This window comes from Temnothorax americanus, unplaced genomic scaffold (assembly GCF_048541705.1).
Source record: "Temnothorax americanus isolate GAGA-0224 unplaced genomic scaffold, ASM4854170v1 Scaffold2, whole genome shotgun sequence".
Classification (NCBI taxonomy): Eukaryota; Metazoa; Arthropoda; class Insecta; order Hymenoptera; family Formicidae; genus Temnothorax; species Temnothorax americanus.
In genome coordinates this window covers 5,310,817-5,325,065 of record NW_027509338.1, presented here as the reverse complement: position 1 = coordinate 5,325,065, position 14,249 = coordinate 5,310,817, and the positions used below count along the sequence as shown (strand labels likewise).

Here is a 14,249-nt window from a genome sequence, read left to right as displayed (position 1 = left end):
GACCTGAAAAAGATTGATAGGTTACAAATAACGAGGATTCGAAAAGTTGTATGAGTATATCGCGCATACCAAATCATTTTATTTTCTTCCTACACTTTGTGCCATACATATGATATTATTAGTTTACTGAAATTTCAGAGCAATATATGATTGTAGTATGCAATTGCGTACGATCCACCATGTATCATAAGATACTTTGAATTATTAAAAGGTAAATAAGTCGCGCAAATGCGCAGTGAGTGTCTCACGTAAAAGATATTCTAAAACGTTAAGACATTATGACAGTTTAATGACATTTCGTGCACTGTTCGTTGCGCAATTACCTAGCCATTTTCTTTAGTTTTTCCCCTCGAATCTCTTTTCTTTCGCTGGAAGCGATTTTTCTCCGGATGTACATACACCTCCACGTATAGATCATTACATATTTAATCAAATTATTCACATCGTCAGTGGTGGAGAGAACGTATAAACGACTCTGATCGCTCTCTTTATTTTTTAAATTACAAGAAGCTACTTCTTCGTGGTACTGCACACACACACAGTAAGATAAAAATATTTAATGAGCAACTACCATTGATCATTCGCCTAAAGAAGATATTTACAATGACTCTAGAATCTTCCAGTCTATACGCAAGTTTTCAACAACGTACATCAAACTGTGGTTGAAGAATATAATTTCAGTGAGAGCATATGTTCTATATACAGTGACAAGAGTATCTCCAGGTTTTGATGCCCTGGCTTGTACATAGACAACAGCAGAGAAAGAAATTATGGCGAATAAACGTACGATTAATCGCACGGTAGAACTTATGCTGACTATGTTCGGTGTCTGGCCAGGTATATCATGCGTACTACTCTACAGAGTGTTTTGGATGATTACGTTAGCAATTAATCAATTCTTGCACTACCGGTACTTTGTAATACATTTTCATTTTGACAATCTTTTCGACTTGATGGACTGTTTGAGTAGCTTCTTGGCGCATGTAAAACTGACCGTTAAACTCATTATCTTCTCGTTAAAACAGCGGTAAGGGCCACTTAAAAAAATTAACTGTTGAAAAATTTTGTAAAGAAAGACAAAAATAACATTGCGGAAATGTGCTACAATTATTTCGTAATACTCGATCGTTTGTAGAAAATTTATCGAAATCTTAACGATGACAGCGGAAGATTGGAAAGATTGCGATAACACTGACGTTGAGTTGCGCGAAACGGCAAAGAAAGCGAAACTATCGAGTCGTATTTGTAATGGATTAATTATTCTTCATACAATCGCCGCGTTTGCATACGTCGTTGGCATTCTCTTAGCCGATGCCGACGTCACAAATCCAACAGCTGAACTGCCACTCATGATGAAAATGGAATATCCCTTCGGTATAGACACGCAACGCAAGTACAGACTGGTATTAGCTACGCAATTCGTTTTCGTGATGGTGTGCAGTTGGGGAGCTGGTTTATTCAACGCCTTGTTTCTAACTCTGGTAACCTGCACCTACATAAGCAAGTATCGTGAGCAAAATATAATTATATTTATAATTAGTGCCCATGTCAATTGATCCATATAAATGTTAAGCCGCAAATTTGAGAAAAATAGAATATCAATCTATTTCAGTTTTTAAAATTCGCATGCGTGCATTTTTATTCCTATCTTTATAGGTAAAAATATATAATTGTAATCACATTGTCATAAATGACAGAATTTTGATATCTAGACTCTCCACGTGGGCAGTCAAATAAACATCCTGCTGTGCTGGTTGACGGAAGTCGGATATAAGGACATTAATAGAACGAATGAATCATTCTTCACTGGCATGGCAAAAATTATCCGGAAACATCAAAGTATTATCAATCTCTCAGAAAAAATTGAAAATCTTTATTCGTACATAGCCTTGCTGCAATTCACATCAAATACGCTCATGATTTGCTCATTGGGATTTCTGATAGTAACTGTGAGTAAACATATTAATATTAAAATTTCAAATATAAAAATATGTATACCACTTTAGAGTCAATTACATGAGTGAACTTTTCATGCATTAACCTCTATTATGTGCACATATATCATTTTAATTAATTTATTACTTTATTTACTTTCATTTATAACTTTTCATGCGTAAATATGTTCATTTTCAATTCTGTTTCAACATTGCAGGCAATCGGAAGTCCCGATGCCAGTGAAAAAATAGTGAGGTCTCTTTTATTTTACGCTGTAACAAATCTCGAAGCGTTTATATTTTGCTTCGCTGGAGAATATCTAAGCAATAAGGTTAGCAACAGAAAAAAGATTAATGTGATAATAATAAAAAAGACACGTAGATACTCCTATGTTTGTTGTATTAAAACTAATATATTATATGTATAGATAAATATTGTAGAACTCTTTCTGTTATTAATTTTATTTTTATAGAGCAAAGCGATAGGAAATGCAGCGTACAATTCTGCTTGGTACGATATGAAAGCTAAGGATAGTCGGGTTCTATTGTTTATAATTTTAAGATCACAGAGGCAATTGCAACTTACAGCGGGCAAGATGGCTGTTCTTTCTTTAGAATACTTCACAACTGTAAGATACGTGATAATTATGAAAAAAACATATCTTAATTGAAACTTTTATATACCATGCCATAGTTACCTATATTTTTGTTATCTATCATAATATTGCTGGTATTTAACACATAGCGAATAATAATATATTAATATATTTTAAAGTAGATCTTCCTAAGATATAATTTTTTTACATAGATATATCATAATGTACATAATGTACATATATTGTTTTTTATCGCTAATGAGGACAACATTTTTACAGATCATGAAGGCTTCGGGATCGTATTTGTCGGTACTGCTGGCAATGAAATGAACGCCTTAATATCCATCATGTGTGTGTATATATATATATATATATATATACACATAGTAAATATTTTTTTAATGTATACTTTTAGACCAATGTAATATACACAGTTACTAACTGATACAGAAAACTGTAATACAAAAGTCGCGATATTCCTTTCGCTACTGTAGGCCAAACTATGTATATCTATACGGCATTTGTGTAGAACATAGATTTTTAATCCTCCAAATAAATTTCCGTGCATATAAACACATTGGCCCGTATTCTGAACGCACTTTTATCGGTAAATGCGCGCATCACTGCACACGCATTTTTGCTTATGCACTTTGTGTGCACTTGTTTATTATTTCTTGTAATTATCACCATCGCACATAGATACGCTGCGAATTGCATGCGAGAAAACTCACATACTTTCGTAATGGTTGGGTTTCTTTTTCTCGCTGATTAAAAAAAGTCTATCATATCAAATTTCAGTCAATTTGATAGACACCATAACCGATCGGCTTTCTGCAATTTGATAACATCTGACACTTTAGTAACAATAGATTTTTTTAAACAATCGATTTTTCTGATGTATGACTTAAGTGTAACTTCGAGTTTTAACCAATTTTTTTTAATTCATCATTTTCTAGATTAATTAATAGCGAGACGTATAACAATTATAAATTAATACAAAGGTATTAAAAGTATTTCATAGAGAAAAATACTACGCGTTATTTTTAATTATATAATATGTGTATTGTAAATGTCTCACATAAAAGATATTTCGACAGGTGCTCTTCAAAACTTTTTCCGGAGTATGATGAACTTCTTCATTTATGTGAGAGAAATTGATAGATCACAAGCATCGAGAACTCCAAAAGTCGTACGAGCAATATACACCCACAATACTTAATAATTTTATATTTTCCTTTGCTTTATGCTTTATGTTTCATATATTTTACTGATACCTTAGGGCAAATATAATTTTAGTATGCAATCGCGTACGGTACACAATGTTTCATATGGTACTCTAAATTATTAAAGCAAATAAGTCGCGCAAATGCGCAGTGAGCGACTCACATGAAAGAAATTCTAAAAAGTTAAGACATTATGGCAGTTTAACGACGTTTTTTGCACTGTTTATTGTGCAATCACCTGACCATTTTCTTTAGCTTTTCCCCTCGAATTTTTTATCTGTCCTCTAGGTCTTGAAACTTTTTCAAAGATCACTAAATGCGACTTGCCACTGGAAATACGCATGTTGCCGCGTATAGATCATTACGTATTTAAGCAAATTATTCACGATCGTGCATTGTTAGCGGGGGAAACGTACGACCACTCTGTTCGCTCTCTTTTTTTTTAAATTGCAAGAGACTATTTCTTCTTAGGATGCACACAAAAGGATAATATTATTTAATGACCAACTGCTATCGATCAATTGCCTAACGGAGATATTTACCTCACAATGCTCCTTAGAATTTGCCAGTCTACATGCAAATTTTCCACAACGTTCATCAAGATGTTGTTGAAAAATATCATTTGAGCGAGAGCATATGTTCTATTTCGACGAGGGTGTTTCTTATAGTGGGATTTGGTGTCCGGGCTTGTACATATAGACAAAACTAGAAAAAAAGATTATGACGAGTAGACGTACGATCAATCGCACGGTAGAACTCATGCTGACCATGTTCGGTTACTGGCCAGGTATATCATGCGTGCTATTCTACAGAATGTTTTGGATGATAACGCTAGCAATTACTGAATACTTTCATTGCCAGTACCTTGCAATGCATTTTCGTTTCCATAATCTTTTCGACTTGATGGATTGTTTGAGTAGCTTCTTGGCATTTATAAAAATGTCTTTTAGGCTCTTTATTTTCTGGTTGAAACAGCGGTAAGAAACACTTGATAAATTAAATTATTAAAACTTTGTAAAGAACAGAATAATACCATTCTAAAAATATGCAATAGCTATCTCGAAATACTTGATCGTTTGTAGGACATTTTTCGAAATCTTGACGATGACGGCAGAAGACTGGAATGATTATGATAACACTGGCGTTGAGTTGCGCGAAACGGCAAGAAAAGCAAAACTATCGAGTTATATTTGCAATGGAATAATTATTCTTCATACAATCGCCTCGCTTGCATACGTCATTGGCATTATCCTGGCCGATGCCGACGTCACCGATCGAACGGCTGAACTGCCTCTTATTTTGAAAATGGAATATCCCTTCGTTATAGACACGCAACGCAAGTACAGACTGGTATTAGCTACGCAACTCATTTTCGTGATGGTGGGCAGTTGGGGAGCTGGTTTATTCAACGCCTTGTTTCTAACTCTGGTAACCTGCACCTACATAAGCAAGTATCGTGAGCAAGATATAATTATATTCATAATTAGTGCCCATGTCAAATGATCCATATAAATGTTAGGCTGCAAATTCGAGAAAAATTGAATACCAATCTATTTCATTAGTTTTTAATTCGCATGCACGCGTGTATTATTATTCCCATTTTTATAGATAAAATATATAATTGTAATCACGTTGTCATAAATAACAGAATTTTGATTTATAGACTCTACACGTGGGCAGTCAAATAAACATCCTGCTTTGCTGGTTGAGGGAAGTCGGATCTAAAGATATCGTGATAACGCATGACTCATTCGTTACTACCATGATAAAGATTGTTCGGAAACATCAAAAAATTATCAGCCTCTCGGAGAACATTGAAAATCTTTATTCATATATCGCTTTGTTGCAATTCACATCAAATACGGTAATGATTTGCTCATTGGGATTTCTCACTGTAACCGTAAGTAAACTTATTAAATTTCAAATATAAAAATATGTATTCTCTACTTTCGAGTCAGTCATTTTGGTTTGTTATTTATACTTTGATCTCTGTATCTATCGTGTTAACACTGCGCGGACACCGTGTTTTTGGAGCACTCACTCGGACACCCTGTAGGGACTTTTAAGAATAAAAAATTCTGAAAAACGTTTCCGTGTTACCAAAAAATATATAAAAATTCATGTATCATACGGTTTCAAAAAGTGATTTCTATATTTACATAGATCGGAACTGCAATGTTGCAATTCGCTTCGCAAGCGCTGCCGTTCCTGTGAAAATCATAAATAAAAATCGACTATGCCTTAAAACTCCGCCCACAGTGTCCGCATAGTGTTAATTAATTTATTATAATTATCTAAACTACTATTTATAATTTTCTATGCATAAATGTGTTTTCGTTCTGTTTTAACATTGTAGGCTATCGGAAGCCCCGACGCCACTGAAAAAATAGTGAGGTCTCTTTTATTTTACACTATAACAAATCTCGAAGCGTTTATATTTTGCTTCGCTGGAGAATATCTTAGCAATAAGGTTAGCAAAAGAAGTGATCCACTTTTAAAAAGAGCATTTCATCGATACTCGAATCTATCAAAGTATTGTTGTTGCTTTTCCAAGATGCCAATTAGTTCTCTCGTTGCGCTTACTTCATGAGCGGCTGTCATGGCATATTTTGACAGATGTATGGTTAATAGTGTAATAGTAACAGTAAAATATTAAAGCTAAATAGCACGCGCGTAGCGCGCCTCTGCGATGTCAAGTAATAATAAAAGAAACATGTAGATATTCTTGTGCTTGTTGTATTAGAACTAATATTAATGTATAGAGAAATATATTGTATTAGAAGAGAAATATTGTAGAATTCTTTCTGTTACTAATTTTATTTTTATAGAGCAAAGCGATCGGAAACGCAGCGTACAATTCTGCTTGGTATGATATGAAAGCTAAGGATAGTCGCGTTCTATTGTTTATCATTTTAAGATCGCAAAAGCAATTGCAGTTTACAGCGGGGAAGATGGCTGTTCTCTCCTTCGAATACTTCACAACTGTAAGATACGTAATAATTATTCAAAAAAACATATCTTAATTGAAACTTTTATGTACAATGACATAATTATACCTATATTTTTGTTATCTATCATAATATATCTGGTATTTGAACTAGCAAATAATATTATTATTAGTTAATGTAGATCTTTCTAGCATATAAATTTTTTCACATAGACATATCATAATAATACACATTGTTCTTTATCGCTAATGAGGACAATATTTCATAATAAATATTTTTTTAAATGTATACCTTTAGATCAACGTAATATACACAGTTACTAACTGATATACTGAAAACCGTAACACAGAAGTAATGATATTCTTTTCGCTAGTGTGAACCAAAATATGTGTACCTATACGGTTTTTGTGTGGAACACAGCTTTTTAATCCTCCAAATAAATTTCCGTGCATACAAACACATTGCGGCCACCGCTGCACATGCATTTTTGCTTATGCACACTATGCACTTGTTGATTTCTTGTAAATATCACCATCGCACACAGATACGCTGCGAATTGCATGCGATAAAACGCACATACTTTCGTAACGGTTGGGTTTCTTCACTGCTTCTCCACTGCTCCGGTGCATGGGGTTCGACACTTTTCCGAAGTACGCTGAAATACGACTGACTGTCGGCCGTGTATGTCGCCGCGATCGCGTTCGCACGAATCATTGCATATTTAAATACGCGATTACATCACCGCGCTCGAGGAAAAATGACAAGGGCAGGACCCTACGTGTTCTCCCTCATCTTGTATCAATGTTGTAAAAAGCTACAATGAGCGTACACAAGCGAGGGCTGCATATGACGCGAAAAAAAAATTAATGAGATACTTCCATTGGTCGATCCTGGTAGGCAGCGTCGATTTGATGATCTCGTAGGACTTCCCTGTCTTTATGTAGATATTCTAGTTCAGAATACACATCGAGTCCTCATTGGCAAATACGTTGAGTGACCAAGAAAGAAAGATAAAAAGAAAACACAGTTTTTTTTCACCTTCCTGAAAGAGCGTTTGTTACGTATAAATCAATACTATCCCTCGCTTAAAAAAGAAAGCAAAGAAAAAATAAATTATTACGACGCGTAGAAGTACAATTACCTAAGAAGAACAGAGAAGTCAAAATGATGCCAATTTAACATTATATCGACCGAATTTACGACATTTACTGGTTAATATAACGTTAAATTGATATCATTTTAACATTTCTGTTCTCCTTGGGTAATCACACGTTACATTTTATGTTCACTCTGTGCGATATATGATCAGGCACGTCACGTACTATGATCTGCAAAGCGTAAAATATTATCACGTTAGCACGAGATGAATTTTGCCATTACCATTATCTTTTAATGCATATAAACTCTAACGACACCTTTTTAATTCAATGTAGCGTTTTAGTAGAATTCTAACGCAAATAAAATTTACGATTAAATTGATTACATTCTTGCTGAATGAACTGTAATTAAAACGCTATCCTTAATATATATATATATATATATATATATATATATATATATAATTTGCATATGTATTATCCAACATAATTCTCTGTGTCGATATCTTCTATATTTAATGCATTATATTATAATATGAATATACATATATGTATAGATAAAAAATATTTAAACATTCAAAAATATTTGCTATTTTTAAAGATTTTGTCGATAAGGCATACCCTTTTTACTTCTTTTAAATATATGGGAATAACGATCTTTGCGTCTAGTATTGGCATCCTTTTGCCTGACGTCGACGTTACCAGTCAATCCGAATTACCTTTTCTCTTAAATTTGGAGCTTCCTGTCGACACATAAACACAAAACGCATGTATAAAACGCTATTGACAATGCAATTCGTGCATCTAATTATGTCTGATTGTGGAACGGGTCTACTGAACGCCTTGCTCTTAACTTTGGTAAGTTGCAAATGCATGCGAAATGCACTTGTCATAAATGATACACTTTTAAACAGCGAGAAAACAATATTGTTTTCAGACGATATTAATTTGTAATTATAAAATACCTAATCAAATTTCAATCATTTTGATAGACACAATTATCGATCAGCTTTCCGCAATTTGATAACATTTGACACTTTAGTAACACGAATAATATATATAATACAAGGTAAGAAAGTGGAAACAAAAAAAGTATGGAACACCATCGATCGATCTATAGAATTTTCACTTCTTATTTGTGCAATATTGCCGGATTCACTGGTACACTTCATTCTGTAGACTCTGATTTGGATTACTATCTTGGCTACTTTTTTCATGATCGATGTCTTATCATGCACTCATACACGCGATCGATTTTTTTAATGTATGACAATTAAGTGCAACATTTAACCAATTTTTTAATTTATCATTTTCTGGCTTAATCAGTGGTGAAACGTATAACAGTTATAATTTGATACAAAGGTATTAAAAGTACTTCACAGAAAAGAATATTACACGTTATTTTTAATAATTTTATTTTTTCATTTGCCTTACATCTCACACATTTTACCGAGACCTAAGGGCAAATATAATTTTAGTACGCAATCGCGTACGGTTCACAATGTTTCATATGGTACTCTAAATTATTAAAGCAAATAAGTCGCGCAAATGCGCAGTGAGCGACTCACATGAAAAAAATTCTAAGAAATTAAGACATTGTAACAGTTTAATAACATTTCGTGCACTGTTTGTTGCGCAATTACCAGGTCATTTCCTTTAGCTTTTCCCCTCGAGAATCTCTTTTCTGTTCTCTAGATCTTAAAACTTTTTCAAATATCGCTGGATGTGACTTGATATACGCACTGGATATACGCACATCGCCGCGTATAGATCATTACATATTTAAGCAAATTATTCACGAGTGCATTGTCAGCGGAGGAAACGCAAGACGACTCTGTTCGCTCTTTTTTTTTAAATTGCAAAAGGTTATTTCTTCTTAAAATGCACACATAATATTTCTGGTATTTAACATACATTTGTACAGACGAATAATTATTATCGTTTGAAGTAAATCTTTCTAGCATATAAATTTTTTCACATATGTTGTTCTTTATCGCTAATGAGGGCAACATTTTCGTAGATCATGAAGGCTTCGGGATCGTATTTATCGGTACTGCTGGCAATGAAATAAGCGCGCCGTAATGTATATCTTTCCTAAATAATAGTCGTCAAGTAACAAACCAAGAACATATCTGTTGATTTCTCTAATTTAGAAAACATATTAGGACAGTATATACATACGTATACATATATTATTGTATATATATATATATATATATATATATGTATATGTATTTATGTATGTATAATGTAGAATGTACGTATATAATATACACATACACACACATAAATATTTTTTAAATTTATACTTCTAGACATCAACGTAATATACATAGTTACTAACTATAAACAGAAAATTTTAACATAGAAGTCATGATATTCTTCTTGCTAGTGTGAGAAAAATTATATGTACTTCTATATAGCTTCTGTAGGACACAATTTCTGAACTCTTCAAATATATTTCTGCGCATGTAAACACATTCTACACACTATGCATTTTTGCCTATGCATCTACGCACTTGTTGATTTTTTATAAATATTACCACTATAAATACATTATCCTGCACTAATGCGCTGCAAACTGCCATGCATGCAAGATTTTCGTAACACTTGGAGGGGTTTCTCCGTTGTTTCACCACTACTCCAGCGCGCATGAACTTAAAAACTTTTCCGGAGTGCGCTAAAATATGACTGACCGTCGGACGTGTACGTCGCCACGTTCGCGTTCGCACGAATCATTGCATATTTAAATACACGATTACATCATCGACGTCCAAGAGAAGGAGACATGACCCTACGTGTTCTCTCTCTTCTTGTATCAATATTGCGAGAAGCTACGGTAAAGCGTGCGCGAGCGAGGGCTGCATGCGGCACAATAAAAATATTTAATGAGATACTCTCATTGGCCGATCATGGTAGAGAGCGTCCATTTGATTACATTGTAGGACTCCCCAGTCTTTATGCAGATATTCTACAATACACATCGAGTCCTCATTGGCAAATGCATGGAGTGACAAAGAGAGAAAGATAGAAAGAGAAAACAGAGTTATTTTACCTTCCTGAAAGAGCGTTTGTCCTGTTGCGTTTAAATCGATACTTTCCTTCGCGTAAGAAGCGCGAGAACGAAAGAGAAATAAGGGATTATGACGCGTAAAAGCACAATTAATCGCACGTTAAAATTAATGCTCACTCTATGCGGTATATGGCCAGGCACATCGTGTATTATGATTTGCAGGACATATTGGATTATCGCGTTAGCAACAGATGAAATTTGCCACTACCGTTATCTTTTAATGCATTTGCATTCTAACGATCTTTTTGACTTGATGGACTGTTTCAGTAGTTTTTTAACGCAAGTAAAATTTTCGATTAAGTTGATTATATTTTGGCTTAATGAGCGGTAAGTAATATGTGTGCTACATAATATATAAATGATTTGTACGTGTATTACTCCAAAATTATTTCATCATTTTTTATCAATATGATCTATATTTATAATCAATATATATACGTATAGATAAATACAATATTTAACCATTCACAAATATTTACTTTCTGTCTAAATTTTGTCGATAAGTGTGTTCACCTATTTTTCTTCTCCCGAATGTAAGGAAATAAAATAAATAAAATATTGTTTAAAAAAATTAAGACAAAAATATATAGATATATTAATATAACTATATAAGTGTTTTTTGTAATATACTTCTCTAAATACATAAGCTCCTATGTATTATAGTTTCTTCCACAGCCGCGGTGGAATAATGGAATAATTCACGATACCAAATAATTCCTAGAAAATTCATCGAGATCTTGACGATGATGGCAGAAGATTGGAACGATTGCGCTGGCAGCGACATTAACATGCGCGAAACGGTATACAAAGCTAAATTAGCAAACCGTATTACTAACGCGATGTTCACTCTTCACACGTTGACCATCGTTGCGTACAGTATCGGCATTTTCTTGGCCGACGTCGACGTCACCAGTCAGTCCGAATTACCTCTTCTCTTAAAGGTGGAGCTTCCTGTCGACATAAACACAAAACGCATGTATAAAACGCTATTGGGCATGCAATTCGTGCATCTCATTATGTCCGGCTGTGGTACGGGTCTACTGAACGCCTTGCTCTTAACTTTGGTAAGTTGCAATGCGTGCGAAATGCAGCACTTGTCATAAAGTGCAAATTTGGTAATTATAAAAATAATTGTCAATTAATATTTCAACCAATTAATTATTTAAAAACAATATTTTTTTTCATGCTGTTTAAACGTATATCATTTCGAACTTCGATCAATTTGAATAAACACAACGTGCAATTCTTATATTTCAGACTTTACACGTAGGTGGTCAGATGGATATTCTGCGCTGCTGGTTAACCGAGCTCGTACCGAGGGGAAATGAAGAAAGATCTGAATCTGTCGCCGTTGCGACGACTAAAATCATTCGCAAGCATCAACGAATCATTAACTTTTCGGAATACATTGAGGATCTATATACATACATCGCGTTAGTGCAATTCACATCGAACACCGTGCTGATTTGCTCCTTGGGGTTTCTTATTGTAACGGCGAGTGAAGACATTAAGTATTACGCATAGTGAACATTACATTCCATAAAAACTTAGCCGTGCTTTTTTGTTATAAAATAAATTCTTTGCAATGCATTAGACTAACACAGACGTTTATTTTTAATTTTGAAGATATAATAATTGCTGTTTCGATATTGCAGGCAATTGGTAGTCCCGACGCAACGGAGCACATAGTAAGGTCTCTTTTATTTTACACCGTAACGAATCTCGAAGCGTTCATATTTTGTTACGCAGGAGAATATTTAAAAAACAAGGTTAGACACGGGACAATAATTATGACGGTTAATAACGCGGTTATTTGAATTTGTCGAATTAGAGGACATCGCGCGTCATGACGATCCCTTAACTATCTCCGCACCTTTTTAGAGTAAAGCCATCGGAAATGCGGCGTACAATTCCACTTGGTACGAAATGAAACCTAAAAACAGTCGTAATTTGATATTCGTGATATTGAGAGCGCAGAAACAATTGACACTTACAGTCGGAAAAATAATGGATCTTTCCTTAGAATCTTTTACAAGTGTAAGATTTATACGCAACACACAAAATAATTTTGGACAATAATTGTATACATAATATTTGTATCAAGATACTTTCTACATAAAATTTACCTTTTGTCTACGTTACACTTCTTCTATACCAATCCGTTAAGTTTGTAAATTTCTTATAGCAATGTTCAAAATGAATTTTTCCTGATAACAAAATTTATAATCTTTTAAAATATTAATTTCTAATACAAAAAATTCATACTTTATTATAGATAATGAAAGCTTCGGGATCATATTTGTCAGTATTGCTGGCTATGCAATAAACACATCATATATTTGAAGATTTTTATACAATAGTCCTGAAGCGTATATCATGTACATATATCTTCAGTGATAGAAACATGATAGAAAATATAGTACAATATATATTTTCATAATATAGAAATGGCCTAGTAAAATGTAGTTTAAAATAGTAATGATTTAGATACCTTAAAATAATAATCATTTACAGATAATATGAAAAGATATGTCATTCTTCATGTTGTTACAACACCTTAATAAATCCTCATTTCCCAAGAATCATAAAATTTTATAATACTACATATCCGTAACGTCATTAATTAAAATTAAATCAACAAAGAGTATAGCAGCCTGATATAACTTTTATATTTTCCATGTCAGCTTTATACACATTTGCATACTTTTTTAGTAAAAAAAAATTGACTAAAAATATATATATATATATTGAATAAAACGATTAAATAACTAGATATATACAACACTCGTTATAAAAATGTAACGCTAAAAATTAATTTGCACATACATATATAAAAAATACAAAATAAAAAGTCTTAATACAATTTAACAGCAATATAATATTTAATCTGTTTTAAATATTTTCATCTACGTAAATTCTGATTTACATGTAATCCATCATTTCACGTACATTTTCAGGTACAAATCCGTGCATTTGTCCTATAATTATGAGTTTCATCAGTACAGATATTTCTATAACACAAACCCACATTCAGCTATTACAAACGAAGCGATGTAAAGTTTGTAGTGTTGCACATAATTCTCTCTCCCCGGCTCTTCATCCTCTAGAGATTAAAACTTTCCTGAAGCACCGTGGTTACGACTGACCGTCGGATATACATTGCCGTATCTACGTCCGCATGTATCGTTGCATATTTAAAGGGGACAATTCGCGATTGTAGCTTGTACCAGCGCACAAAAGAGAGGGGAAGAGAGAAGACCTTATCTATCTTTCCGTTTCTTACATTAAATTCATGAAAAACCACGACAAAATGTATTCGCGATCTATACGCTCGGCGGGATAAAAATATTTAATGAGCAACTTCCAATTGCGATCAAT

At 33.6% G+C, this 14,249-nt stretch overlaps 3 protein-coding genes and 2 long non-coding RNA genes across 6 annotated transcripts in view; 3 read left to right on the top strand and 2 right to left on the bottom strand.

Annotated features, from left to right (window-relative positions):
* LOC143897101 (uncharacterized) overlaps positions 1–14,249 on the bottom strand; it is a 195,954-nt gene that overhangs the window by 97,086 nt on the left and 84,619 nt on the right. The gene's annotated exons all lie outside the window — the stretch shown is intronic.
* LOC143897136 (odorant receptor 4-like) lies at positions 86–3,115 on the top strand. The gene is made up of 6 exons (XM_077405501.1): positions 86–1,027; positions 1,136–1,481; positions 1,713–1,949; positions 2,153–2,266; positions 2,408–2,563; positions 2,810–3,115. Exons 1-6 carry the CDS (start codon positions 771–773, stop codon positions 2,858–2,860), a joined length of 1,161 nt encoding a protein of 386 aa, XP_077261627.1. The 5' UTR covers positions 86–770; the 3' UTR covers positions 2,861–3,115.
* On the top strand, positions 4,311–6,907 carry LOC143897137 (putative odorant receptor 85e). The gene is made up of 5 exons (XM_077405502.1): positions 4,311–4,730; positions 4,836–5,181; positions 5,417–5,653; positions 6,110–6,223; positions 6,582–6,907. The coding sequence occupies exons 1-5, from the start codon at positions 4,474–4,476 to the stop codon at positions 6,774–6,776; spliced, it is 1,149 nt and encodes a 382-aa protein (XP_077261628.1). The 5' UTR covers positions 4,311–4,473; the 3' UTR covers positions 6,777–6,907.
* LOC143896973 (odorant receptor 22c-like) lies at positions 10,063–13,447 on the top strand. 2 transcript variants are annotated; one of them, XM_077405203.1, is made up of 6 exons: positions 10,063–11,198; positions 11,593–11,935; positions 12,129–12,365; positions 12,527–12,640; positions 12,753–12,790; positions 13,147–13,447. In XM_077405203.1, coding segments are annotated over exons 1-6 (990 nt in total). In that variant the 5' UTR covers positions 10,063–10,941; the 3' UTR covers positions 13,148–13,447. The 2 variants fall into 2 exon arrangements, with proteins under 2 accessions (XP_077261329.1, XP_077261328.1); XM_077405202.1 differs by having other exon boundaries at positions 12,753–12,908; positions 13,147–13,445.
* Positions 11,205–14,195, bottom strand: LOC143896974 (uncharacterized). The gene is made up of 5 exons (XR_013256807.1): positions 13,900–14,195; positions 12,998–13,078; positions 12,745–12,804; positions 11,708–11,822; positions 11,205–11,588 (listed from the first exon to the last, which is right to left on the bottom strand). It is a non-coding gene; the product is annotated as an uncharacterized LOC143896974 (long non-coding RNA).